Source organism: Zonotrichia leucophrys, chromosome 6 (assembly GCF_028769735.1).
Source record: "Zonotrichia leucophrys gambelii isolate GWCS_2022_RI chromosome 6, RI_Zleu_2.0, whole genome shotgun sequence".
NCBI classification, from domain to species: domain Eukaryota; kingdom Metazoa; phylum Chordata; class Aves; order Passeriformes; family Passerellidae; genus Zonotrichia; species Zonotrichia leucophrys.
The window spans coordinates 822,190-850,064 of record NC_088176.1 but is presented as its reverse complement, the minus strand read 5'-3'; the positions used below and the strand labels follow the sequence as shown (position 1 = coordinate 850,064).

Sequence of the window (27,875 nt, the reverse complement as noted above, 5' to 3'; positions counted from 1 at the left end):
TGTGGGGGAGGCAGAGCATCTGCACCCACTGCTCATTTTACCCCTCCCTGTCCCACTGAGCCCAAACCCAGAGCATTCCCTGTTCCCAGCACAGCTGGAACCATCTCCAGAACACCCTTCCCCAAGGGTCTGGATAAGCATTAATGGCTTTATGCTGCCAGAGGGCAGGGCTGGCCAGGACAGGGCAGTGCCCACAGCCCCACGTCCCTCTGAGCCCCTGCTGCCTCTGGACATCCCAGGGATTTGTCTGGAAAGGGTCCCAGCTCCAGGGGTGACAGTGGGGACATGGACAGTGTCACAGGGCTCAGGGACAGGACCCCAGTGTGGTTCCTGCCATGGCAGTGGGGACATGGACAGTGCACAGGGCTCAGGGACAGGACCCCAGTGTGGTTCCTGCCATGGTTCCTGACACAGGGCATGGCTCCAGGGCTGTGCTGTGTCCCAGGAGGGGCCATTCCTTACCCCCCTCTCCAGCAGCATGTCCCTGAAGTGGGTGATCCTCTCCTCCAGGGGCGGTGAGATCCGCGGGGCTGAGCCTTCCTCCCCTGCCTGCTCCTCCTCAGCGCCGGCTGGGCCCGCAGCCTGGCACTCCTCTGTTCTGGACAGGGAAACACACACAGGGTCAGCCACTGCTCTGTTCTGCACAGGGCACACACAGACAGGGTCAGCAACACTGCCCTGAACAGGGACTTCATCCTTTGGATCCTTTAATCCTCCCTGGGGCATCCCAGAACCTCCCACACCCAGAGCTGGCACCAAACCTGGGCTGGAGGGGGCTGGAGGGGGCTGCAGCAGCTCCTGCTGAGGCAGGAGGGTCACTCACGGCCACCAGAGGGTCACTCAGGGCTACCAGAGGGACCTGACACCCAAATTCAAGGTGCACCAAAGTGACAACTTCATATAGCCCTGCCAAGGAGGGGGGACCTTAAAGGGGGAGCATTCTTTCTTTACAAAAATCACAATAAAGGATCTAATAAAGTTCAGCACATTGGTAATAATCCACTGATGCCTCAGATTCTGTGGGCATTCACCAATATTTCCCATTCTGTGCTGCTTTAGTGTGTGGCTCTGGGCTCACATCAGGGATGCTGAGCTCTGTGCACAGAGCAGGGAGACAAAACAATTCCTGCTCCAGCTGGGCACCAAGGACAAATGATCCAAATCTCAGCCCAGGAGCACAAACCCCGTGGGCTGGAGAGAGAAAAACAAGCAGGGTGGGACTGCCTGGGCTAAAGCTGGGATGGGACAATGAACTGCAAGGTGCAGAACTGATCCCAGGGACAGAGCCCGTGCCCGGCCGTGCATTTTGGGGCCATTTTGGTTCATCTTGGGTGCAGCCCTGGCTGGGCTCTGGTGCTGCCCAAGGTGCATCCATGGAGGAGATGCTTTGAATCAATCCCTGCTTTATTCTGTGACTCTGCCCAGCCTAACTAGGTCAGGTTTCCCAAGGCTCCCAGCACCAAGGCTGTGCTGCCCTCTCAGAAGGACACCTGGCACAGAGCTGGGCACTCTGCCCACCCCAGAGCTGCATTTCCGGTTGTGCCTTCAACAGAGTGTGAGGCACACGTGGGAATGAAGGTCAGAAACAGCAGCACCTGGGGCTGAGCAGGGAAAATCTGCTGCACTTGAGGGAGGGAAACATTTATCCCTTTGGAGTGACCCACAGCCTTGTCTGCAACCATTGGATATAGGAAGAGCCCCCCAGGCAAACCCAGGTGATGTGCATGGGAAACAGAGGCTGCAGGGAATCCTGGCCCTGGTGAGGACTGCACACCTGGAGAATGCCCCATCATTCACCCACACAGAGCCAAAACTGCTTTAACCTGCCCTCCTTTGTACCAGCCCTTCCCAGTGTTAGACAGACACAAGGAAACTTTGAACTCACTTATTTCTCTTGGTTTTGATGCTCAGATCATCATTTTCATCCCCTGGACAAGAGCTAACACACTTGTCTGCTGAAAAGAAATAAGTCATTATTAGATCTGAACGAGATAAATGGGGATACAAATTCCTCAGATTGACTCCTCTTCCCTGTTCTCTGCTGCTCAGGTATTTCCTGCCTTTCACCCCCACAGAGGGTTTTAGAAATAACAAGTATTTTATAAAATCCTCGGAATTGCCTTCATCCAAATGGAAGGAACAGCAATAAAGTGACCGTTTCCAGTCAGCAAAATTCCTCATTTTTCATTCATGACATGATTGCTTTAAATCTTATTATTGTTTCACCCATCCTCCCTCCTCCCTTCCCTTCAAAATGCAGCTGAAGACATTCCTGCAAAGTCATTTCTGTGCTGACAGCCTGAGGGATCCCCTGGAGGTAATTCTGTCCCATTCCTCCTCCTGGGATCTCAGAATGCTTTCCCAGGAATTCCAGCAGCACCCGCAGGGCTGGGGACATCCAACAACCCCAACACTGCTGAGGCTGCAGAGCAGCTCCAAGGCCAGGGCAGCCCCTGGTCAGGCCTGACATGGGTCCTTGAGGGGCTCAGGGCTTGGATTTTCACTCACAGACAAGGGAAACAAATCTGAATCTGAACACAAGTCTGAATTCTGAACCCTTTTCTGTCACCTCTGCCAGCTGCAGCTCTCCCCAAACCCCCAAGGTCAGTGCCAGGAGTCAGATCCCTGCAGTGGCTGCACGGGAGGGTCCCCAGCACAGGGGCTGGCCAATATTCATGTGCTGCACCCAGGGATGGGCTGCAGCCTCTTGTCTGAGCGCCAAAGGGCCCAAACACCCGGGGGAATTCAGTGAAGGACATCAGCACTGGTTTCAGGAGGAGTGCTACCAGCTGTGCCCAGGGCCAGGCTGGACATTGGGGCTGGAAGCACCTGGGACAGGGGAGGTGTCCCTGCCATGGCTGGGGTGGCACTGAGTGGGATTGGGGTCCCTCCCAACCCAACCATCCCATGATTTGGTGACTCCACAATGTCCATTTTCTGTTAATTAGCTGGACAATCCTGCTCAGCCCCAGCAGCCAGGCAGACCCTGGGCAGCTGAGAAGAGAGCACAGCAGAGCAGTTGCTCTGGAGGAGCTGTCCCTCCTCCCCAAGCCCATGGGATGGGACCCCACCAGGGAACAGCCACATCAACCTCCTGGAGCAAACCCTTGGTGCAGGAGGAGTAATTGCTCATTTCTCAATTTCTCATTTCTGCCCAAATTTAAAAAGCACTTGATCCCTCAGCAGAGACAACCCCAAGCATCCTGTGGATAACTTCGCCTGACATCCTTTTTTTTTCTTTTTTTTTAAGATGTTTGATTTGAAAATCCTAATTAAATCTCAGCAGCAGCCACTCAGCTAAATAAATGTGGGAAGCATTGTTGGGAACACTCAGCTCGTTTGTGTTATTTATTTACTGGAGATTACAAGCTAAGAGAAGAGGTAACAAATAATCCCCCTCACCTCAGAGCTAATCTATACTAATTATGAACTGCTCCAACCCTGAGCAACCACAGGGCCCAATTACAGCAGGGAGGATTAAGATATTTAACAACAATGGAAGTCATGGCCATAAAAAACCAGGAGCATGAATCAAATCTTTGTGGTAGACATAATAAATGGAAAGGATGGAGCACGGCAAAAAATAGATTTTTGAAGTGGCACCTCTCAGGCCTGAGTTAAGACTCTTCTGTTAATTAATTACAGAGCAGGAACAATGCTAGAGACCATGAACAATGACCCTCAGCTTTGTCTCTGGCCATCCCTTGGCAGGAATTCACTGAGCTCGCAGCACATCCTGCAATTAAAAGCTCTGTTTTTCTCCTGAAGAATGAATTTCAGCAGACAGGCTTTGCAGGAATTTCATCCACAGCTAAAGCTCTTCAAGCCATACACAAGAATTATACAGAAATGTACCCACAAGCACCTGCTGTGGAAATTCAGAGAGAAAATGGAATTACAGGCTGTGTCAACAGGAGGACACAGACAGAGAGCCCTCCTTGGAGCTGCTTTTCTGCTGACAGAGGAGCTGAAAATGGCTCAGTTTCATCTCCCTGCAGGCAGCTGGTGCTTCTGTGGGGTTTGCAGGGGTCATTTGGGGTTTGCAGGGTTTGTTTCAGTTTATAGCAGTTATTTGGTGTTTGCAGGGGCTCACTGTGGTTTGCAGGGGTTCACTGGCAGCTGTCCCCCTGGACCAAAGCCAGTGCCCATCCCTGGTGCCCATGGGGACAGGGCAGGTCCTGCAGCAGCCTGGCAGTGCCACCACCCCAGTTCAGTTACAAAACACAGCACATGGAAATAACCACCAAAGTCCTGCCTTTTCCCCCTCCCCAGCAAGGAGCAAGCAGCACCTGGAGGATGTGGCTGTTCTTTCACACCAAACCCAGAATATTCAAGAACTCTGAGCAGCCAGCCAAGGCCAGGAGCAGTCCCAAGGACTGCCATGGCTGATGTCCCCAGCAAGGGACACCCCTCCAGTGCAGCCAGTGTGGAGCCCCAGGAGCTCTGATAGGGACACAGCAGCTCCCAGAGCTGGGAGCCTTTCCCCTAAACTCCCTGCTGGGATTTCCTTTCCTTTCCCCAAACCTCCCTGCTGGGATTTCCTTTCCCCAAAGCTCCCTGCTGGGATTTCCTTTCCTTTCTCCCAAACCTCCCTGCTGGGATTTCCTTTCCTTTCTCCCAAACCTCCCTGCTGGGATTTCCTTTCCTTTCCCCAAAGCTCCCTGCTGGGATTTCCTTTCCCCAAAGCTCCCTGCTGGGATTTCCTGCTGCACAGCTGGGCTGGGTGATCCCCAGCCATGGAGTGATGCATTGCTGGGTGATCCCCAGCTTTGGGAGTGATGCTCTGCTGGGTGATCCCAGCTCTGGGAGTGATGCATTGCTGGGTGATCCCAGCTCTGGGAGCAGGCAGTGATGCTCTGCTGGGTGATCCCAGCTTTGGGAGTGATGCTCTGCTGGGTGATCCCAGCTCTGGGAGCAGGCAGTGATGCTCTGCTGGGTGATCCCAGCTTTGGGAGTGATGCATTGCTGGGTGATCCCAGCAGAGATCCAGCTCCTGCAGGAGCCCTCCTGCTTCTCTGCAGCAGGGAGGAGGCTCAGTGCCCAGCCCAGCATTGCAGGGAAAACAAGGATTTGTGGCCAACATGGATTTCCCTGCATCGGGAATGCCCCCGGGCTGCCCTCTCAATCTCAGGGTGACCCACCCCATAAGCACACCCAGCCCACTCCAGGGGGGCTCCAGGGGCTCGGGGAGAGGGGAACATGGCCAGGTGGGCTGGTTGGTTACTTGGTGCAGCCTCCAGCTTGCGCTTGTGCGGGGGGTCCTCGAGCAGCCGCTTGATGTCCCCGCGGTGCCGCAGGTCCAGCGGCCGCTCCCACACCGACAGCTGCATGCTGGGGTTGAAGAAGAACACCCGGTCATCTCCAGTCCACACCACACACCTGCTCAGGAGACACACCAGCCTCAGAGCCTGGCAGAGACCAGCAACGTGCTTTTCCCCTGTGCCCCAGCCCAGTGCCAGCCCAGCTGGGCACAGCCGCCCTGCAGAGCTGGGCTTTGGCTGCTGCTCCCTCCCTCACCCTGCTCAGGCCATGGGGATGGAGCAGCTCTGCCAGGAGCCCCCAGCCATGCTGCTGAAGCCCTGGCAGTGCTGTGCCCCGTGCCAGCCCAGAAGGGCCCTGGCAGCTCCTCACCACGGCGATCCTGGCACGGGGGCCGATGCCACGGGCTTGTTCCCGCTGGGAGCGCTGTCAGCCTCGCTCAGCAGCTTGAAGGAGTGATCCTGGGGACACACAGGGGTCAGCCAGCAAACAGAGCAGCTGCACAGAGCTGCTCTGGGGTACAGATCCCACCCTGTGGCCAGAACTGCAGGAGGGGCTTAATGGAGAGCCCTGGCTATCCCAGCCCAGCCCAGCCCTGACCCGGGTTTGTGCAGCTCAGGGCTCCCAGGGCTCTGGAAGGGGCTCAGGAAGGGGACACACCTTGTCACTGTCCCTGCCCGTGGGGACACTCTTCCTCTCCGTGTGCAGGATCAGCGTCGGGGGGCAGGCGGCTCTGCTCGGGTCCTTGCCGCGCTCTGCAAGGAGAGGAGCAAATGTGGAACAAATAAACAAACTCACAACCAGCCCAAAGTGCTGAACAAACCCCAGAGTGCTGCCCATGGCTCTGAGCCTCCTCCTGCCACTCCTCCCCTTCATTCACAGCCCCTGTGCCCAGGCATCTCCTCTCCAGGTGCCCCATTGCAGTGGGACACAGGGGCAGGGGGAATGGGATAATGGGATAATGGGATAAGAAAATGGCATGGCATTCCAGCCCAAACCACTCTGGGTTCCGTGGGGCAGATTCCCCTTAAAATGCTACTCCATTTATTTCAAAATTCCTCCATGTACAGAACAGGCCCTCATTTGAGTCTGCTTCCCTTGGAATATCTCAGAATAATACAACATTAAACCCTTGGCATTTTGCTCAGAAGATGGCTTTATGGGAGCAAAAAAGAAGATTTACAAACCAGAGCCATTCATTTCCACATTAAAGGAGGCAGGAGCAGGCAGCTGCTGATACACATCAAAAGGGGCTCGGAATTCATCTTCCCTCCCTGGGTATCTGGTAATTGGGAATCAAAGCCTTGCCAGGCACTCGGGTGCTCTGGACACAGGAGGTGACAGCCGGTGCCAGTGCCTGGCGGCTGGGAGGGGAAGGGCAGCCCTGGGCAAGGCCTGGCACAGAGGGTGGCACAGGGACACTGCCCGGGGAGCCCCAGGGGCACAAGCCATGGCCAGGGTGACATTGGTACTTTTACAGTCACCATTGACTTGGGAAGCAGCCATGGATTTCATCCCTGTGAAATACAGGGTGAATTTCATCCCACAGGCACATGGGCTCAAGAGACAGGAAACATTCCCTGCCTTTGGAAGCTCTGATACAAATCATGGGATGGTTTGGGCTGGGAGGGACACTAAAGCTCACCACCTGTCCTCTCCCTCTCAAGAATTCTCCCTCTCCTTTTTCTTTCTGGGACATCTCCCTCTCCTTTCCCTCCTGGGAATTCTCCCTCCCAGCCCATCCAAGGCCCCAGGTCAGCCCTGGTTGCTGCAGCCCTGGTGAGCTCTGCAGAGGCATTTCCTTGGGCATTCCCATGTGGAACCTGCTGCCACAGCACAGAGAAAAGAAAATGGGAATAAAAAAAAAAAAAAAGAAAAAGCAAACAACCAACAAAAATAAAACAACAAAGGGAAGCCCTGAAGGCCTGTGCACAGCAGGAGCCATTCAGTTTTACACCTGCAGTTGAATGCTGAGTGTTTGCCCGCAGTGCAAGTAAAGAGGAAAATAAAACAAAGAGGTTGTTTCTCCCTCCCCAGGCTGGGGATCCCTCCTGGAGCAGGGCTGGCTGTGCCAGGGGGAGCCCCAGGGCCCCCAGCTTCCCAAGGGAACCCATCAGTGCCTCCCCATCCCTGAAACCTCCTGTGCCCACACTGGGAGGGACCAGCATCAGGGTTCACTGTGTCACCAAATTGTCTAGTTATATACATCTTTTGAAAATATTGACATTTTTGGAAGATACTAGGAATAACTATCATTTTCAGAAGAACATAGAAGATACTGGAAGAGCTATTTTAGTTTGCAATATGATTAAATATAATACTACTTGCAAATGAAGAAGGCGACCTTTTTAATGTAAAATCATAGGTGAAAAACTATCAACAACAGTACACTGTGGAGCTGTTTCAAGAGAAGATTTAAAGAATGTGTTCACTGGGCACACCTTCACTCCTTGCTCATTAATTACCCTCTCCCCAACCCTAAGCGCTCAGACTGAGCTGCAGCCTGACAGGGAAGCCAGCATGAGACATTTCCAGCTCCTTTTCACCCCAGAGTCAGCAGCACAGCCAGCACGGCGAGTTCTGCTCGCTGTGGAGGATGAGGGGGGATGGAGATAAAGGCTCCTGATGAAAGAGGCTCCTTCTCCCAGGCTCCACCAGCACAGGGACATGAATAATTCACAGCATGCAAGCAAAGGTGAAGCAGCAAAACTGCCTTGGGTACAGCACAGAGGATGCTGGGTGTGATCACAAACAACTCCTTAAAAGCAGAATTAGAGAGGCAGGGGAAGAGTGAAGATGGATTCAATGCCATGAGGAGCTGTGGACAAGGCATAGTCAAAATTTGTTTTGTAAGAGGCCAAACCTCCATTAATCTCAAAAAAGATTAACAGTTTGACTCTTAAATGCTCCCAGTAACTGATTTATTAACTACACACATCCCACACTGGGGTTTGTCCTCCCCCAGAATCTGCACAGGCCAGCTCTGTCTGTGCCCACAACCTCATGGCTCTGGTGTTTGAGATCAGCCCAGAACCTCCCCTGACTGATCCCCAGCTCCTCCTCTGCTGCTTCTACTCAATCCAAGGGTGGCATTTCAGCTCTTGTCCCATCAGCCAGGTCCTGCCCTGCTCCAGGCACTGGGATCCCACTGGTCCCACCCAATCCAGGTCCTTTCCCTGCTCCAGGGACACAGCTCCTGCCTGCCCACACTGGTTTCCTTTTAACTCAATTTCTTTGCTGCTCTGAGCGCTCCTGCTGTGCCCTCCAAGTGCTCCTTTCCCCTCTCAGAACAAATCTCCTTGAGCTGAGCTTTTCTCCTTCCTGCAGCAAACACTGCCCACCCTCCCTGTCATTGTTCAGGGCATTTGGAGTGGGAGCAGGAGGAGAACTCAGACAAATTCAGTGTTGGTGTGGAGTTCAGGGACAAATGAGAACCCAAATTCAGTGTTGGTGTGGAGCTCAGGGACAAATGAGAACCCAAATTCAGTGTTGGTGTGGAGCTCAGGGACACACTCATTCCATAGCTGCATTCCCAGCCACATAGCCACCCTGCCCACGAGCTGCTCTTTGCCACTGCCCTGGAAATCACAGAACCACAGCCTGGGTTGGGTTGGGAGGCACCATAAAGCCCACCCAGGCCCTGTGCAATGAACCCCAAATCCCAGCAGGGCCCTGCACCCAGGCCCTTGGCAATGAACCCCAAATCCCAGCAGGGCCCTGCACCCAGGCCCTGTGCAATGAACCCCAAATCCCAGCAGGGCCCTGCACCCAGGCCCTTGGCAATGAACCCCAAATCCCAGCAGGTCCCTGCACCCAGGCCCTTTGCAATAAACCCCAAATCCAGCGGGGCCCTGCACCCAGGTCCTGTGCAATGAACCCCAAATCCCAGCGGGGCCCTGCACCCAGGTCCTGTGCAATGAACCCCAAATCCCAGCAGGGCCCTGCACCCAGGCCCTTGGCAATGAACCCCAAATCCCAGCAGGGCCCTGCACCCAGGCCCTGTGCAATGAACCCCAAATCCCAGCAGGGCCCTGCACCCAGGCCCTTTGCAATGAACCCCAAGTTCCTGACCTGGCTGCAGAGCTCTCTGCTCTCTGTCCATCCCCACCATCCTACCCCCCGATGCTCCTACAGCCCAGCACAACCCCAGCGGATCTGGGGGTCCCAGCCCTGCAGGAGGGGGCTCAGCCTGGCTGCAGGGACACAGAGCATGGGCCCAGGCCCTCCCAGCCCTGGGGACAGCACCCACCTGCTCGTGCCTGCTCCAGCAGGTTGGTGGCCATGAGGGTGACGGTGGGTGCAGCCAGGGCTGTGACACGGGTGAGCTGAGCTGGCACCAGGGGCCCCATGGAACTGTCCAGCCTGGAGGCAGAACCTGCAAGCAGAGCACAAGGACACGGTGGAATTAGCCCTGGAAAACAATAATTCCCTTTAAAACCCTCAGGTTTTGTGCCCAGCCCTTGGCACTCAAGGCCATGGCAGCGCTGAGCTGCACTAGGGGATCTCAGGGAGCTTTTCCAGCCTCAGTGATTCAGGGAATTCATCTGCTGAGCACATCTCCTGCCCCCACTGCAGGGTTAAAACAAGGTTTGTGCTCAGCTCGATTCCTGGCCACGATGCCCACGGATCTTCAGCCAATGAACAGTGCCAGAAATTTCAAATTAATGAAAACGTGTCCCTCAAAGTAAGAATTTGCCAGGATAGATCGATGCCCTCCCAGCAGGTCACAGCAAGATCAGTGTTCTCATTTTAAATAACATCCTCTGGTTTCCACTGTTACTCATCACAACTTCTTGGTGTCCCACTCTATCCAGGGGAAATTATTTTGCCAATACTTTAAAAGTACAGCTTTATCCAGGGCTTCACAGTCTGCTGGGACAAGGCCCAGAGCAGAAAGTGTGATTTGCTCATGTGCATTCATTATTCATGAGGAACCAGAACCAGGCCAGTTAAGCCAGGCTCTCAGTCCTGCAGAATAACTCCTGCCTGCTGCCACACCTGAGGTCCAACCTGGAGCATTCATTCCCAATGAACTGGGAGGTTTTTCAGGAGCTGAGCCACACAAGAGCCACCCAACCCCATTCCCTGGCAGGGCAAAGCCAGGTGGCCCAGCAGCAGTGCCCATGTCCCATTTCCCAGCCACCACTGCCAGGGTCATTTGTTGTACATTCATGGCTGTACATCCCATCCCATCCCATCCCATCCCATCCCATCCCATCCCATCCCATCCCATCCCAGCTTTAATGCAGACAGGGAATATCACAATTCCCAGCACAGCCCAAGCTGCAGGATTTCCTGCAGGGATATCAGACAGCTCCCATCCCAACTTCTGCACACCCTGGAATAGGATGGATCACTTCTGAAACCTTCAGTCTGTTACAAAAGCCCATTCACACACTCTGAATGCTCTCACGGATCTGTGTCCCTGCATTTCCAGGTGCCACAGCACAATATTCCAACACAGAGCACGGAATCCCAGACTGGTGTGGGCTGGAAGGGCCCCCAAATCCCGCCCAGTGCCACCCCTGCCATGGCAGGGACACTTCCCCCTGTCCCAGGCTGCTCCAAGCCCTGTCCTGTCACAGATATCTTTTATGGAAAATCCTTTTCTTAGGAGTTTTCCTACTGAGAAGCCAAGAGACCTCAGGAACAAAATGCAAACAATGGTTATCTGCTGCTGTGGAATGCAACAGGTGCATCTGGGATTGGTCTCATGTGGTTGTTTCTAATTAATGGCCAATCACAGTCAGCTGGCTTGGACTCTCTGTCCAGGACACAAGCTTTTGTTATTCATTCTTTCTTTTCCTATTCTTAGCCAGCCTTCTGATGAAATCCTTTCTTCTATTCTTTTAGTATAGTTTTAATATAATATATATCATAAAATAATAAATCATCCTTGTGAAACATGGAGTCAGATCCTCATCTCTTCTCTCATCCTTGTGAACACCACCACACTGTCCTTGGGTTCTATGAGTTCTCTACAGCAGAACTGGGATGATTTCCATAACTTGCATAATTATCCCTGCAATTGCACCCTGCACTGGAGACAAGCTCTGCTCATTCCCCACCTTGGCTCTGCCGCCTCTCAAACGTGACGTGCCATTATATAATTTCAGCTGCTTCTTTATGCTGATTTATTACCCCATCCAGGAACAATATCAGTGCATCTTCTGATGTGATGGAAGCAATTATCCCACGGCTTCCATCCGCACCAGAGTCAAGTACATATAAATATATATTTATATACACATATATATGCATTTCATACATGCAGATGGGGTTCAACTGCTTATTTTAATTATAACTGCTGCTCACCAAATAAGCTGGAATGATTTAAGGCAATCTTAACCTTTAAGGAATAAATATTTATGCTTTGGAGCTCTTTGTGCTTCTGAAGAGCAGTCTTTGCAATGGATGGCTTTGGAATACAAACACAGCCTGGATGGAGTTGAATGTCACGATGCAATATCAGCCTCTGCTCTGAACTGAACATAACCTGGGCTGGAATTACACCTGAGTGTGAACCCTTTGTGATTAAATTCAGGCCAATTCTACTCCAAAACAATCCTGAGGAGAGGGAGGGAGGAGGGAAATGCTGTTCCTGTGAAGGTCTGGGTGCTGGCAGGGCCAGGGCAGGCTGATGAGCCTGCAGTGCCTCTGGAGAACATCTGCACATTCCTGGGATCCTTTCAGGCACTTCCCAGCATGTTCCAACACAGCCACACAAGGCAGAGGGGAAGGAGGTGACAGGGACAAGGTGAGCAGGGACAGGAGGAGCTGAGCAGGGACAGGACAAGGTGATAGGGAGAAGGTGAGCAGGGAGAAGAGGAGGTGACAGGGACAAGGTGGCCAGGGACAGGTGCCTGTCCCATTCCCCAGCCCCTCCCTGGCCAGGCTGGCACTGAGCTGCAGCAGTAAGGTGTCTGAGATCAGTGCTGGGCACTGCTGTAGCCATGATATTTTATGGAAAATCCTTTCCTTAGGATGTTTCCTCCTGAGAAGCTGGGAGGCCTCAGGAACAAAATGTAAACAATGGTTATCTGCTGCTGTGGAATGCAACAGGTGCATCTGGGATTGGTCTCATGTGGTTGTTTCTAATTAATGGCCAATCACAGCCAGCTGTCCAGACTCTCTCAGTCAGTCACAAACCTTTGTTATTCATTCTTTCTTTTTCTATTCTTAGCCAGCCTTCTGATGAAATCCTTCCTTCTATTCTTTTAGTATAGTTTTAATATAATATATATCATAAAATAATAAATCAACCTTCAGAAACATGGAGTCAGATCCTCATCTCTTCCCTCATCCTGAGACCCCTGTGAGCACCATCACACACTGCCCCCAGCCCCTCCTGGCCATGCTGGCACTGAGCTGCAGGCTGTAAGGTGTCTGAGATTGGTGCTGGGCACTGCCCCATTCCCCAGCCCCTCCTGGCACTGAGGTGTCTGAGATCAGGCTGGGCACTGCCCCAGCCCGTGGGATGTGAGCAGTGCCTGCAGTTGCCAGCTCTGTGTGGGCAGCTCCAGGAGGCAGCTGCAGGTGCCAGCATGCCCTGCCTGGTGCTAAGCTCAGCTCCTCAGAGCCAGCAGTGCCAGCATTTCCCACTGCCCTCACTCCTGCTGCCCCTCACAGCCCCCACGGGAGCTGGGCTTGAGAATAAACTACTCAAACTCTAATTGACTCTAATAGTTTATAAAAACATGGCTCTTGTAAGCCAAAGATTGAAGACTGAACCCCTTCTTAGAGTAACCCCACCATCTTATCTATCTCAGGAAGAAAGGATTCAAACCCTCCTCTGCAACTCCCAAAGCTGGCATTTTTAACAAAATGAGAGGAAGAAGCAGGGCAGAGCTCAGAGCTGCTGCTCAGAACCCTGAGCCCTGTGTGATGAGGGTGAGCACCAGCACAGAGCCCTGCCCGAGGTGGGGCAGCCCCACACAGGAGCCCTGCAGTGGTGAGGGATGTTCAGGTGCAGGAGAGCAGAGGAGAGAGGGCTGCAGGGTGTGGTGGGGAGGGCAATCAGGATAAATCCACATCTCATCCAGTTCTGGCACTGCTGGGACATCACCTGGGAGGAATTTGTCCATTCCCAGCCCCAAGGAGAGGGACAGCAGCACCAGCTGGACTAGGAAATCCCACAGTCACTATGGCTGGAAAGGACCTGCAAGACCATCAAGTCCAGCCAGCAGCACCACCATGGTCACCATGAAACCATGTGCCCACTCAGAAATCCCTCCAGAGATGGGGCCTCCACCATTCCCTGTTCCAGGGCTTTACAACCCCTCCATGAATAAACCTGCCCTAATTTCTGCCCTGAACTGCCCTGCTGTGGCTGCCCTGCCCCGTGAGAGGAGCCCCAGTGCTCACCCTGGCATGTCCCCAGGGGGAGGAGGAGTTTGGGACATCCTGGGACATCACCATCACCTCTCCTGATGGGAAGGAGCAGTGGAATCAGCAGCTGCAGCCCTGTGTGTGACAGGCAGGCCCAGCAATGCACCCAGTCACTTTGATTAGTGCTGCTGTCACCTCCTGGCCCCCAAAGTGCTGGAGATCAGGGCCCAGGGACTTGCTTCATTTAGAAGCACAGTCCATCCTGATGAGATAATTTGGGGCAGTCCTGCCTATCAGCAAAGGACAAGAGAATACTCTCTGCTTGAAAAAAAAGGAAGAATTGAGCAGTAATAAAAAAAAAAATCGACTTTTTCCCAAGCAGGCAGCATCCTTCAGCTCCATGCAGCCCCTCAGCCCTGCTCCCCCTTCCCCTCAAGGACGCATCACACTCCTCCTCAAGGCAGCCCCTGCTGGGTAAACACGAGGCTGCCCAGGAGCCACCTCTGAGGAGTTTCCCTTCCTTCCTCTGCTCCTTTGCAAGGCCCAGACACGTTCATTAAAACATTCAGCACTCTCTGAATGTGATTATGCCCTTCCCTGTGCTCACACTGGGAACGTGTGGTGCTTCCTGAGCAGCAGCTGCCCTTGGCTGCCTGCACAGGCACGGGGCTGTGCTGGGGGGAGCATCCCAGCACAGCTGGCACAGCTGGCGCAGCTGCTGCAGGGCTCAGCAAGCTGCCCTGCCCCACTGCCACCCCCAGCTCAGCCCCAGGGGCAGCTGGAGCTCCATCCCAATCAGAGCCAACCCTGGAAATCAGCATCGCTGGTTTGGGCAGAATGACCCAACTGCTCTGCTCTCCTTCATCCATCTGCCCTGTGCTTTGTGTTTGTTTGGGTTTTCCCAGTTTCAAATTGAGAAAAGGATACAGAAATGTCTGCTGAAGAGCTCCTTTCCTGCTGCACTGGGAAGTGACAAAAGGAATTCACTCCTGACCTGGGGGCAGCACAGGAGAATGACAAGAGCTGGAAGGTGCGGGGTGGCACAGCCACTGGCACAGCGTGGCACTGGCACAGGGGACTCGAGGCCACCACAGGGACTGGGAGAAGTGGGATTTTGGCACAGAAATGCTTTGGGTTTTTTAAGTTTAAAATTGATGGTGTAGGAGACAAGTCCTCCCACTGGATTCCATCAGATGAATAAACTGCCCAGGGAGGAGGTCAGAAAATGAGTGAAGGGTCCTCTCTCTTTGGTGAAATGAAAAATAAAAGCATGAGGCACAGAAGTGCAGCTGGAGAGAGATTTATGCCCAGACAAATCAGTGTACAGCAGAACACAAATATGGAGAGACATCACTGCTCAGTTCCATGGGACACTTCCCACCCTGGCACTGCCCAGGGCCAGGCTGGCAGGGCTGGGGCAGCCTGGGACAGAGGGAGTTGTTCTTGCCATGGCAGGGGTGGGATTTAGGGACATTCCATTCCATTCCATTCCGTTCCATTCCATGGTTCCCAGCCATGGCAGGGGTGGGATTTAAGGCCATCCCAACCCATTCCATGGCCGGATCTTGAGCAGATCCCAACCCCTGCTCGTTCCCTGCCATGCACTGGGTGGGATTTAAGGCCATCCCGACCCATTCCATATCTGGATCCTGAGCAGATCCCAACCCCTGCTGGCCCCCAGCCCCTCCCCAGCAGAGCAGGAGCTGCACTTTTGTTCCTGCAGGGTCATTTGGAGCTTTCATTTCAATATGCATTGCCATAACCACTTCAGAACTGGTGAATGCTGGAGTAAATTGCTTATTGGAGCGGGAAGGGAAGAAAGTCAGCAAGAATTCCTGAAAATCTGCAGAGTCAGGCCTAAGTGGCAATGAGCACCTTCTGCAGTGAGCTGTGCTGGGGAACATTTCCCTCTCCAATTTCTCCTCCTTTAACAACCTGCTTTTTAGCAATTTCCACCAAATGAGCAGCGAAACGAGGGAAGGCACAGAGGCTTCAAAAGCAAAGTGACATCAAAACAAATCAACCCCCCCAAAGGCTGGAGCATCACATTCAGCCAGTTCTTACAGCCCTGTCCTGTACTACTGGTGTTGGAAATACCACCTATAAAACCAGCCAGGGAAATGGGGGTGGGACAGGATGACCTCTGAAGGGCCCCTCAAAAACAAATTATTCCATGATGCCATGAGAGTGACAGCACCAGCAGAGCCCACACCCCAAACCTGCTGGGCTCAGGGGCATGGAGTATCCCCCAAAGCCCTGTGAAGTGTCCTGCTCCACCCTGTCCTGTCAGGGATAATCCCAGGACACCTCAGCTCTCATCACTCTCCAAAGCCCTGCTGCAGCACTTGGGACACCGGGGGAGTCCCAACTTAGAAATTCCTCAGAGGAATCATTTTGGACAGGGTCTATCATCCTCATTTCTTCTCTTGTGGGGGAAATGGGTGCTCAAAGCCCTGTGCCCATCCCAATAAAGTCCCTGCCCAGCTCTGACCTCCTCTGGTGCTGCCCTTGTGATCCCAAGCAGGAACTCTCCCTTTGTGCCAAATCCCAACAGTGGCTTTAACTGGAAGAAAAGAAGTTCAGACTGAAACAAGCAGTCTGTGAGCAGCAGAAGCTAAGAGAAAGCATTTCCCAACTTTTAATGAGATTTCTCATCACAGGAGCTGTAAGAGCAGGGCTCACCATGACAGAATTGAACCCGACACATTTAATAACAAAAAGAGCAGGATTATTAAACCCCATCCAAGCCTTGCTTAGCAAAGCAAATGATGCAAATCCTGGCAGGCTCAGCTCGTGTCCCTGGGTGACTGCAGAGCTGAGCCCTGCTCCAGACCCTGCTGGGCTCAGCTCCTCAGCTTTGGGCTGCACACCCAGCTCCTGCTGGAGGCTCTCTGTGCCTGCTGCTGTGCTGGGAGAGGAACGGGCAGGGGGTGCTTGGGCAAGGCTCTGGGGCACGGGGCATTGCTGAGTGCCTGTGCCAAACCACCAGAATTTATACTGGAAAGCACCAACTCAGGAGCTGGGCTGGGCCCTTCTGGGTGCCCTCCTGTCACAGACATCTTTTATGGAAAATCCTTTCCTTAGGGTTTTTTCCTCCTGAGAAGCTGGGAGGCCTCAAGAACAAAATGCAAGCAATGGTTATCTGCTGCTGTGGAATGCAACAGGTGCATCTGGGATTGGTCTCGTAGGGTTGTTTCTAATTAATGGCCAATCACAGTCAGCTGGCTCAGACAGAGAGCCGAGCCACAAACCTTTGTTATCATTCTTTCTTTTTCTATTCTTAGCCAGCCTTCTGATGAAATCCTTTCTTCTATTCTTTTAGTATAGTTTTAATGTAATATATATCATAAAATAATAAATCAGCCTTCTGAAACATGGAGTCAGATCCTCATCTCTTCCCTCATCCTGGGACCCCTGTGAACACTGTCACACCCTCCAGCCCAGGATGTAATTCACCTTTTCTCACTCATTTCTGACTGCCCTGATATGGAGCTGGTGTGAGACCTTCCTGCTCTGGGAGCCCAGGGAAAGCAGAGCCCCAGGGGTGGCTTCTCCTTGAGCTTGCTTTGTGCCAGGGGGGGCTGGAGAGCAAAAGGCACCAGAATTTATACTGAGAAGCACAAACCATTCCTTTAGGGACACTTCTGGCATTATGTGGAACTATGACAAGGTGCTCTGAGCTGCTCTGGCGAGGTGGGAATGGCACTCCTACAAAAGGATCCATCACTTCCCAGGACAAACCAGTTATCACCATTTATCTGTATCAGATCTGCTGCTCCTCTCGCATCAACCCCTCTCTAGTGAACATTCCCCTGAATTTCAAAATTCTGCACTGAGACTGAGCCATCGAGCTGGCTTTACTCATTAAAAAGAAATCTTGGCAGAACTGTGCCCAAAAACGAGACAAATCTCTTCTCTCTACCTGAGAGATCCCGTTCCCAAGTGACAATGGCAGTGACATTTTACACACTGTGGAACAAAACCACTGAAACCTTCCCTGTCTGAACTGGGCTGCAGAGAAAAGACAGAAAGGAAGAGGGGAAAATGGTGAAACGTCTCCAGCAGGAGAATTCTCCTCAGCAGGACAGAGCCCACCAGGTGCCCGAGGTGCCACCAGGAGTGGGGAGAGCCTGGACAGCCCTGGGTCTGCAGGCTGGCACAGGGTCAGACCACGGTCCTGCCTCCCTCCCTGGGTTATCTCCACACACAGGATTCTCCTGCTGCCTCAGAACTCTGATCCTCTCCTGGGCTTTGTTGTAAATCCTGTGGGAACATGCAATATCCTGAGCTGGGACCCACAGGATCACCCAGAGCAGCCCTGGCCCTGCACAGACACCCCAAAACCCCACCTGGGCACACCTGGAGTGCTGTCCAAGCTCTCCTGGAGCTCTGGCAGCCTCGGGGCTGTGCCCATTCTCTGGGCAGTGCCAGCACCCTCTGGGGATGAGCCTCTCCCTAAAATCTAACCTAAACCTCCCCTGGTACAGCTCCAGCTGCTCCCTGGGTCCCATCGCTGTCCCAGGGAGCAGAGCAATGTAAATCATTATTAATATTGGTATGAAAGCCTCAACAATCTGAATTTTTCTGGCACCTCACTCAGGGGATCCCAGCTCCCATTACCACAGGCACAGCTGTGCCATTCCCTCCCAGGACACACAGCCCACGTCCAGCAGGGACTGCAGAGTGGTTCCAGCCTTGTTCCAACAGTGTAGAACTGCACTGAGATTTTCCCAGGCTCAGTATTATACACCTTCTGCCCTCCTGCTGCATTACACAGCTCCATGGAGCCTCCAAAGTGGGGGAAAAGGCTTGATTGGATTTTTGGGCAGTTTCTGAAGCAGCAGCTCCTGACCCAGGTGACCTCCGTGCCCTCCCAGCAGGGCAGGTGGCAGCCAGCCCGGATCAAAGGCTCCTCCTGAATTATTCATGGAGCCATCAGTGAATGAGAAATCAGAGGATTGGAAAATAAGGCTGGAGGGGCCACAGGCACAGCAGGGATCTGTGCTGAGCCTGGCTGGAGGGACTGGGGCTCTCCTGGGCTGTGACAGAGCTTTTCCAGAAAGGGGAGGCGGGACCCCCCTGCAGCCCAGGGAGCCTCTGGAGCAGGACAAAAGGGGGTGATGAGGATGGTGATGGTCACCCCACAGCCTTCATCTCCCACAGCCCTTCCCACTGCTCTGCCCAGTCCCATTTCCCAAACCTTTATGATTCTTTTCCAGCCTCACACAAACCCCAGCAGCAAATTTCCATCTCCTCTCTGGACAGGATGTAATTGTGAGAGAACACACTGAATTATGCAGCATCAGGCCCCCAGAACCTCCCCTTGCTCCTGTCACAGCACAGTAATTATTTCTGCCTGAACCAATCCTTTGTGTTTTGGAGTGAAATCTTCAAGCACTCATTTCTGGGAGGCTTTGAGTCAGAAATTAGATTTGGAAATTTGAACCCAGCCAGGCAGAAACCAGGAATGTGACCCTTGTGCTCCATTTTTTGGTGGTTTCTGAGTCAGGTTTCAAGTCCCAGGCTCTTGATACCAAACAGGGGCTGGCAGGAGGGATTTTCTGGGGGTGACAGAATGCCAGCCTGGTTTGTGCTGGGAGGACCTCAAAGCCCATCCCATGCCACCCCTGCCAAGGGCAGGGACCCTCCCACTATCCCCACATCCTTCTCCTTTTCCCCTTCCACCATCCCCACGTCCTGCATGTGCCAACAGAGCTGCACATGCAATAAAATCCATGAAACTCCATTTAGCACCCTGGGGAAGCTCCTGTGGCACACTTAAAATTGGGAAATGTAATTAAGCTCCCTTATTTATATTCTGGCCAAGAAGGAAGATTCATTTTACCTCGTTACATTTCTTTACACTTTAGTGGGGCCTGACTGAGGAACGGGGGATCCACCCAGGAAACATCCACAGCTCCAAAGCAAAGCTGGGAGCAAACACCAGGAAAATCCCTGAGGATTTGGTTCCCAGCATCCAGGGGGCTGAGCAGGAATGGCCTTTGATTGGGGGAATAGTAATAATAATAAAAATATAATAAAAATAATAACAATAATTATAATAATAATAATTATCCTGAGTCTTAGCCTCACAGACCCCCCATGTCGTGCCATGGCACCCTGGAATTTCAATTCCCTCACAATAAACTCCCAGTCAGGAATTTCTATACTAATTTTAGTTTCCAAGAGGAAGTCCAACAGCAATGTGAATGATTCACAGGATGGTTTGTGGCACAGGGTTTGCTCAGCTCTCAATCCCACTGGGCAGAGTGTCTGCAGCATTCCAGGGTCCCCTCCTGTTCCAGGGAATGCTGAGATTATCCCCATGCCAAGAATTGCACCAGGAGGCAAAAGACCCTGCAGATGCAAATCCTAATAGTGGAGATGAATCCACTGGGATTGTGGAATTTCCTCCTCCGTCAGATTTCATTTTGCACTGAGTTTACCCCACATCCAGCCCTGATTCAGGCCAGACATTGGGAATATATTAATTAAAATCCACTCTGTGGCTTCATTTTACAGCATCAAAACCAGTCCCCAAACAGCTGAATAATAAAGTTGAACACATAAAAAATAATGCCTAAAAATGCTTTTTCCCCCCTCACTAATAAGCAAGACAAAGGCACACAAAACAGCATCACTCCCATCTTTTACAGGGGCCTCAGCAACATTTGCTGCCATGTTCCCCTCTCCAAGTCCCCCAATATTCCTGCTGGGCACCCCAAAAGCACAAAAGCTGGGCTTGAACATCCCCTGGGGATTATTTTGCATCCCAGCACCATTCCACCAAGCCTTGGCCACACCTGCAGAGCTCCTAATGCTTTAATTGCATCAATAAATATCAGGATGCAGCAGCCACCACAACAAGGTGTTTCCTCAGCTCTGATTTAAAACTCACAGGATTCTCACAGGAATTCTCATCCATTCACCTTCTTCTGGGGAGGGAAAAGCAAGGGCTGATCGTGGAACAATCCCATTGTCCTTCCCAGGCTTATTCCTTCCTTTCACTCAGTTTGGGTTTTCCTTCTGAGACTTCTGCTCCATTTACAAGAAATATACTCGGTTTAGTGAGGGCTTTTTAAGCGACACAAATCTCAGTTAATTTGAGCCTCTAACAGACAGAAAAAGAGCTCAGCCTGCCCTGTGCAGCCCAGGCTCCTGAGAGGGAAAAGGACAAACTCCTGTGTCAGTGTGTGAGCCCCGAGCCCCAGCCTCACCTGTGAAGCAGAGTAGAAATTTTCCAGGGTAGAAATCCATTTTGATTTAGGTGAAATGTACATTTTTGAGTTGAGTCTGTGGTTAGCAAACATGGCTATGTAGCCTGACTGCAAGGCCTAGGCTCAGAGAAACTGCTCCAGTGAAGGACAGAGATAAAGGGTGATAGAGAGAGACAGAGACTGCTGTGAGAGCAGCTCAGCCTGACCTAGGAATTCTTTCTGATAAAGCAGAACTAGCGGCAAATGTCACGCAAAATTGGTAAAAATGAATATGTATGAACCTATTGTGGAATTGTATGCACATGTATCTGAGAGGGGGATAAAAAGGGACCTGAAGTTCCCAGAAGTACACGTGTCATTTTAGGGGATGATTCCCACACGTGTCCAGCGCTGTAATAAACATCCCGGCTTTACAACTTTCACAAAGTTGTGGAGTTTTGATTATCTCTGCAAACACCTGGATGGGGAAAACCTATGGTGGTGTTCACAGGAGTCTGAGGATGAGGGAAGAGATGAGGATCTGACTCCACGTTTCAGAAGGCTGATTTATTATTTTATGATATATATTACATTAAAACTATACTAAAAGAATAGAAGAAAAGGTTTCACCAGAAGGCTGGCTAAGCTAAGAGTAGAAAGGAATGATAAAGATTTGTGGCTCGGCTCTCTGCCTGAGCCAGCTGACTGTGATTGGCCATTAATTAGAAACAACCACATGAGCCAATCCCAGATGCACCTGTTGCATTCCACAGCAGCAGATAACCATTGTTTGCATTTTGTTCCTGAGGCCTCCCAGCTTCTCAGGAGGAAAACTCCTACGGAAAGGATTTTCCATGAAAAGATGTCTGTGACACAAACCCACCTGGCAGGGCTCTGAGCAGAGGAGCTGCTGCCCCTGGGAGTGGCACCTGATGGAAGCACTGCCCAGCACTGCACTCCCGCAGCAAAGCCAGCTCAGGGCTTTAACAAGCAGTTACAGACACACTAAATTAACTCTGACTTCCATGACATTTACCAGGAGCTGGGCACGACTGAGAGGATTTGGGTTGTTTGTCTTTTGTAACTGCCACTGCAGTATTGATATTTTTCCCTTTGTCAATACCTTGCTATTACATCCCAGGCACTGAGAGCCTCTCCTGGAGCACACCACAGGAGCAGGTACTTAACCATGAGCCTGGCCTAAGCAGGACTGAGGTGGGGCCTTTTCCTGATGCCCAGCCTGAGCCTCAGCTCCTGCCCCTGCTCCCAGACGTCCCAAAGCCTTGGGAACCCCTGCTGGTACCAAGTTCACTGTGATCCATAAACCCAGGCAGGCCCACCATGGATTGGCACCAATAAACTGCCCATGAGTGGCTTTGGATGGTGCAAAAATGTGCAACACTACAGAGCTCTGCCTGACCTCACCCTGCCCACCCTCCTCCTGCATTTTGCCTTGGTAACCCAAACCAGCTGAATTTTCACACTGAGAGCCATCCCCTCATTATCACAGGGTCCTGATAAAGTGGGCAACTCCAGCCCCCAGCCAGGACTCTCTGTGCAGGGAGGAGGGAATTGGTACCATTTCAGTGGGCTCTGGGCATTATCTGAGCCCCTGAAGCAGCTCACCTTCCCTCTGGTGTGCCAACACAGAGAACCAAAGCGTGATTTTGTGCTGAACATTAGCCCAAGCAGGAAGTTATCACTCTAATAACTATGAACATTCATTTGCTTGCTTCGTTAGCCAGCATTAGAGCTGGGCACAGCATTTACAGCCAGTTCATAAACCACCAGCCTGTGCCAGTGCCAGGCACGGGGCACACCCAGCAAGGCCAGAGGAGGCTTCCCCAGGACAGGAGCTCTAGCCATATTTTATGAAAAATCCATTCCTTAGGATTTTTCCTCCTGAGAAGCTGGGAGGCCTCAGGAACAAAATGCAAACATTGATTATCTGCTGCTGTGGAATGCAACAGGTGCATCTGGGATTGGTCTCATGTGGTTGTTTTTAATTAATGGCCAATCACAGTCAGCTGGCTCGGAGACTCTTGTCCCAGACACAAGCCTTTGTTATCATTCTTTCTTTTTCTATTCTTAGCCAGCCTTCTGATGAAATCCTTTCTTTTAGTATAGTTTTAATATAATATATATCATAAAATAATCAATCAGCCTTGAGAAACATGGAGTCAGATCCTCGTCTCTTCCCTCATCCTGGGACCCCTGTGAACACCATCACAGGGAGCCCCACATTCCTGCCTGGAACTTTCCTGTTCTCCCAAAATCATTCATTTGTGCTCACCTGATGCCGTGGAATTCCTGTGCAGGCGAGGCTGGGCTAAGGTGAACTGAGAAGTGCACCAGGAGAATTCCCAGAGAGAGGATGCCAAAGGGTGGCAGTGAGCCCAGCAGAGCCCCAGCTGCAGAGCCAGCAGGAGCCACCCCTGGCCAGGGCTGCAGGGGCGTCCAGGCTCTGACCCATGGATTGCAGCTGCTAATTAGCTCATTAACACAAGGAAGGAAGGAAGGAGTGTGCACAGAGGTTGGACACATGGCCCAGCCCAGCCCTCCCAGTAAGGAACGGGGAGGGACAAGGTTGGCCAGGAAACATGTGGAAAATGCTGGAACATCCATGCCAGGTTGGACACTGGGGCTGGGAGCACCTGGGACAGGGGCAGGTGTCCCTGCCATGGCAGGGGTGGCACTGGTGGGATTTGGGGTCCCTCCAAACCAATCCATCCTGGGCTCCTGTGATGCCCTGGGGACCTCAGGCTGAGCTCAAGGGCTCAGTGGGACTAACCCCAGGTCCCTTCCCCAGCACTGAGCCCAGCCCATGAGCCAGCTCTGAGTGTGCTCTGAGCCTGGCTCAGGCAGTCCCTGCTGAGGAGGGACTGACAGACATGGACAGACTGACAGACACGGACAGATCAAGCCTGGCTCAGTGAGCAGTCCCTGCTGAGGAGGGACTGACAGACACGGACAGACTGACAGACACGGAGAGAGCTCGGGCACAGAGCTGGCACCGAGCAGCCCTTGGCACTCAGCATTGAGGTGCTGAGAGGAAAAGGCTCCGTCACTTCCCAGCTGCTCCGTGGCAGCCTAAACCACCACACTTAAACCCTTAAATAATGCTGAGAGCCAGGGAACAGGTGGCAAATGGATTCTATGGCAGATGGTGCCTTTTTTAATATTTGTGCTCGCTGCTAATTTACAGAGTCCATAAGCACAGGCTCATCTCTTACCTTCTTCACTGCTACCATTAAAAACCTGCATGTGAGGAAAATAAACACCCACTCCTTTATGCAGGAGCTGCAGAGGGGTGTTAGAGATTACCAGACACCCCATTCCTTAATTACTGCAGGTAAGTGCTGGTGCTTGCAGATTTAATGCATTTAGGGTTTCTTTGAGGCAGATTTCAGAGCCCTGCGTGGCAGTGCTGGGAAATGCAGTTTCCTCCCCCAGCAGGGCCCAGGAAGATGCAGCACAGCGAGGAGTTGCATCTCCACAAGCTCCTGTTTAGTCTTTATGTTAAACCTGGCACAAAATCCACACTCACAGCCAGGCTGCCATGAAATATTTAAGGGAACATTTGCCTGGGAGATGCATGAGCAGCACCACCAGTAGATGCGAAATGAAGAAAGGAAATAAAAGCAATTCTAACCCAAAAAGGGGCTGCAATTGCATTGCTGGAACCTTCCCTGCCCACCTCACTGGGGTGGGAGCAGAGGGCACAGCAATGTGGGGCCAGGGCCCCTCTCAGTGCACAGAGCCAGAGCCTCTCCAGCCACACATCACTCCATGGACAGCTTCCTCAAGCTTCAACACTTTATTCCATATAAAACAGCATTTTATGTTGCTATTAAACCCAGGGCTTTTATGCTGCTTCTCTCCCACACGTTTATTTCATCATTCCAAGTTTTTCTGGGCTCAGCACAGTGACAAAACAATCCCCAAGAGCACCACTGGCTGCAGAGCCAAGGCACAGCAGCCTGCAGCAGCCAGCACCTCCCAGCCCTGTGTGCTCATTCCCAGGGCTCCAGCTGGGATCCTTCACAGCCTCCTGGAAGGAAAAGGCTGCCTTTAAATCCCTTAAATATTCTCTGCTCTCTCATAGCTTTGCTTCTGATTTTCCTTCCCAAAATGTAAAGTAAATTGTATTAAAAGTGAATTTTTAAAATTGACCACACTGCATTGTGCAGACTCCAAGTTCCCCTAAATTCCTGGTGATTTGCTTTGAGGGAATTCCAAGGAATTTCCTCTGTGAGGTTGGAAAAGCAGCAGAGCCTGGATCCCCACCTGCCCTGTGCCCTTCCCACACCTCCCACCTTGTGTTAACACCCTGCTATTAATTCCCAAAGCTATTAATTAGGCTGCCAGGAGTTAACTGCAAGGCTGCAAAACTAACCACAATCAAAGGCCTAAAAAATAAATATTCACTCCTAAGACTATTGATCAAATTGAGCAAATCCCTGTGATTGGAGATATGGGACCACACAAGGCAGGAACAGGACACTGCTCTCTAATAGAATCAGTTAACAGGGGATAATCAATTAATCGAGCGAACCGCACACACAATGTTCAGCCTTCCAGGTACCAATAAACATGGGGATTGAAGCTGGAAATGATGTCATTTTGGGGTTTCTGAGTTCATTGCTGCTGCGTGCCCATGGCCTTTCACAAGCTTTAGACAAGGGCAATGTGGGGAGGTCCTTAACCCCACAGTCACAGCTCACTAACCCCAGGGTCACAGGTCATTAACCCCAAACTCACAGCTCCTTAACCCCAGGGTCACTTTTTAGGTGACACATGGATCGGGACAGACACAGCCTGTGTCCATGCCCACCCTGTCCCCAGCCCAGAGCTCCGAGTGCCAACTCCAGGTGCCACCTGCAGGGATGGGCACTGAACCCTCCCTGGGCAGTGCCTGAGCCCCCTTTCCATGGGGAAATTCCTGCTGTGCCCACCCTGAGGTGCCCTGGCCCAGCCTAGGGCCGTTCCCTCTGCTCCTGTCCCTGTTCCCCCCGGCTGTGCCCTCCTGGCAGGAGCTGAGCAGAGCCACAAGGGCCCCTGAGCCTCCTTTTCCTGCCCTTTCCCTCCTCTGGGCCCGTTTGCTGCTCCCAGCCCCACAGCCCTGCTCTGGCAGGAAGGAGAATCCCTGGGATCCATCTCTCATTAAAGCTCTCCCACCAACCCCAAACCAGAGCTGCACCTTCTGCAGAATTCAATCTCCCTGTGCTACTCCTCAATTACCAAAAAGATGGAAGACGCGCCCTCATTTCCATTTCTCACTCATTTACATTTTTCACTTAATTGGCAGATAACTGTTCTAAAAATAGCCCCAGGCACCCCAGGTGCAGTCACAAACATTGCCCTAAAGGCTCCTGACCACCAGGCCTGCCCAGCCCGGCAGGGATGCCCCTCAGCTGCCACCTCTAGAAAGGTTCCACTCAGCAACCAGCAAAAAGCCATTTCTGCAGGCACCAAACACACCTCAGCTCTGGGAGAGGGCCCGGGCTGAGCTCTCCCAGCACGTTTGTGAGTAAACACCCAGAGAATCTGCTGGGGACTTCATCAGGTGCTGGCCCACGGTGTGCAGACACCTCCTGAGGGCCCTTTCCAGTTGAGAACATGAATGGTCCAGCTCAGCTGTGACCACACCACCATAACCTGAGGGTGGGCAGGGGCGCTCACAGATTTGCACACAGAACCCGCTCAGAGGAGGCAGGAACCAGCTCAGCTGGCCCCAAATGCCCCAGGGACACATCCATGACAAACATCCCGGAGCTCTGAACCCACTCCTGACACCCAGCCCAGAGCACACCTCCACACTGCTCCAGAACCCCCAGTTTAACCCCGGCAGTGCCGCCCATTTCCAGCACCACCCCACACCCCTGTGCTGCCCCACAGGGCCTTACCTGGGAAGGGCGAGGCCAGCAGTGGCACTTTGATGGGGGACAGGGTGAGGAGCTGGCAGGGCGGCAGGCCCGGCGCGGCCTGCGGGGCCTCGGGCTCCAGGGCCACCAGCGCCAGGCTCTGCGTGCCACCCACGGCTTTAAGGCTGCTCTGGCACCCACCTGTGGGACAGAGAGGGAGAGAGATGTGAGATATCAGGGTCTCTGCTGCTCAGAGTTACAGAGTTACCCCGAGATACATTAAAAAGTCTCTTTTCCCAGACCAGTGCTCAAAAAAGGAGCCAGAGCTCTTCATTTCTCAGTCTCAAGATTGTTTATTGTATCTTATATATAAAATTCTTTCTCCTGCCCTGCCAAGATCCACTCAGCATAACAGACAGAGGCACTCTGCCTGCCCTGAGGCAGTGTTATCTTTTTATACTAAAAACTACGTGTACAATATTTACCATTCCTTTCCAATACCCATCACCTGTGTTAGACAGTGAGCTTCAACTCTAAACCAATTCAAAGTGCCAACATCACAGCAGAAGATGAAGGCCAAGATGAAGAAGAAAGGCAGGACATGCCCAGATTCCTCCACCTTGCCCCCTGAACCTTCATGCTAAAAACCTCAAAAATCTATTTTTAGTGATAAATTCACTATCATTCTACTTAAACTTTTGTAGCTTGTAATTCTTTATATAAAGTTAGTAATTGTTTTTTCCAAAAGCTAAATCAAAAGCACAAGAGTTTTGAGCTCTGTGCCAAAGTCTCTGATCCCCTGTGCAGGGGCTTGAGCCCTCTAAAGCAGCCAGAAAAATTTCCTGGCATTTTCTGCCATGGAACCCCACAGATGTGAGCACATCACCCACAGGGACAAGGCAGCAGTGACTCACACACAAACTGTGCAGAGTCATTACATTTAAATGAAAAAACTTAATAAAAAAGTCAAATATTTGAACACTGGGAGCACAATCATTCTCAGCTTTCCAAAGTGTAACTGTCTGATGCCAAAGCTGAATTTATTCCTTGCTGCATTAGGCACTCACTGCTCCCTGGCTTGCCTGGCTGCTCTGCTGTGTCCTGCACACAAATCCCTGAGTTTGACAAGCTCTGCATCTCATCTCCTTCATCCCAAAAACTCAGCAGGATGCTTCATGGAACCCCTGAGGCTGGAAAAGCCCTCTCAGCCCAGGGAGTCCCAGCTCTG

At 52.1% G+C, this 27,875-nt stretch overlaps 1 protein-coding gene across 4 annotated transcripts in view; it reads right to left on the bottom strand.

The window, feature by feature from the left end:
- Window positions 1-27,875, bottom strand: part of TCERG1L (transcription elongation regulator 1 like) — a 45,388-nt gene that overhangs the window by 6,585 nt on the left and 10,928 nt on the right. Inside the window, exons 4-10 of one of the 4 annotated variants that reach the window (XM_064716847.1) lie at window positions 26,690-26,848; window positions 9,509-9,634; window positions 5,920-6,014; window positions 5,632-5,720; window positions 5,225-5,331; window positions 1,886-1,952; window positions 463-598 (exon numbers count right to left, since the gene is read on the bottom strand). In XM_064716847.1, coding sequence (XP_064572917.1) covers window positions 463-598; window positions 1,886-1,952; window positions 5,225-5,331; window positions 5,632-5,720; window positions 5,920-6,014; window positions 9,509-9,634; window positions 26,690-26,848 — 779 coding nt within the window. Of the gene's footprint in view, window positions 1-462; window positions 599-1,885; window positions 1,956-5,224; window positions 5,380-5,631; window positions 5,721-5,919; window positions 6,015-9,508; window positions 9,635-26,689; window positions 26,849-27,875 lie in introns of all 4 variants that reach the window. The other 3 variants (XM_064716845.1, XM_064716846.1, XM_064716844.1) reach the window with 3 other exon arrangements.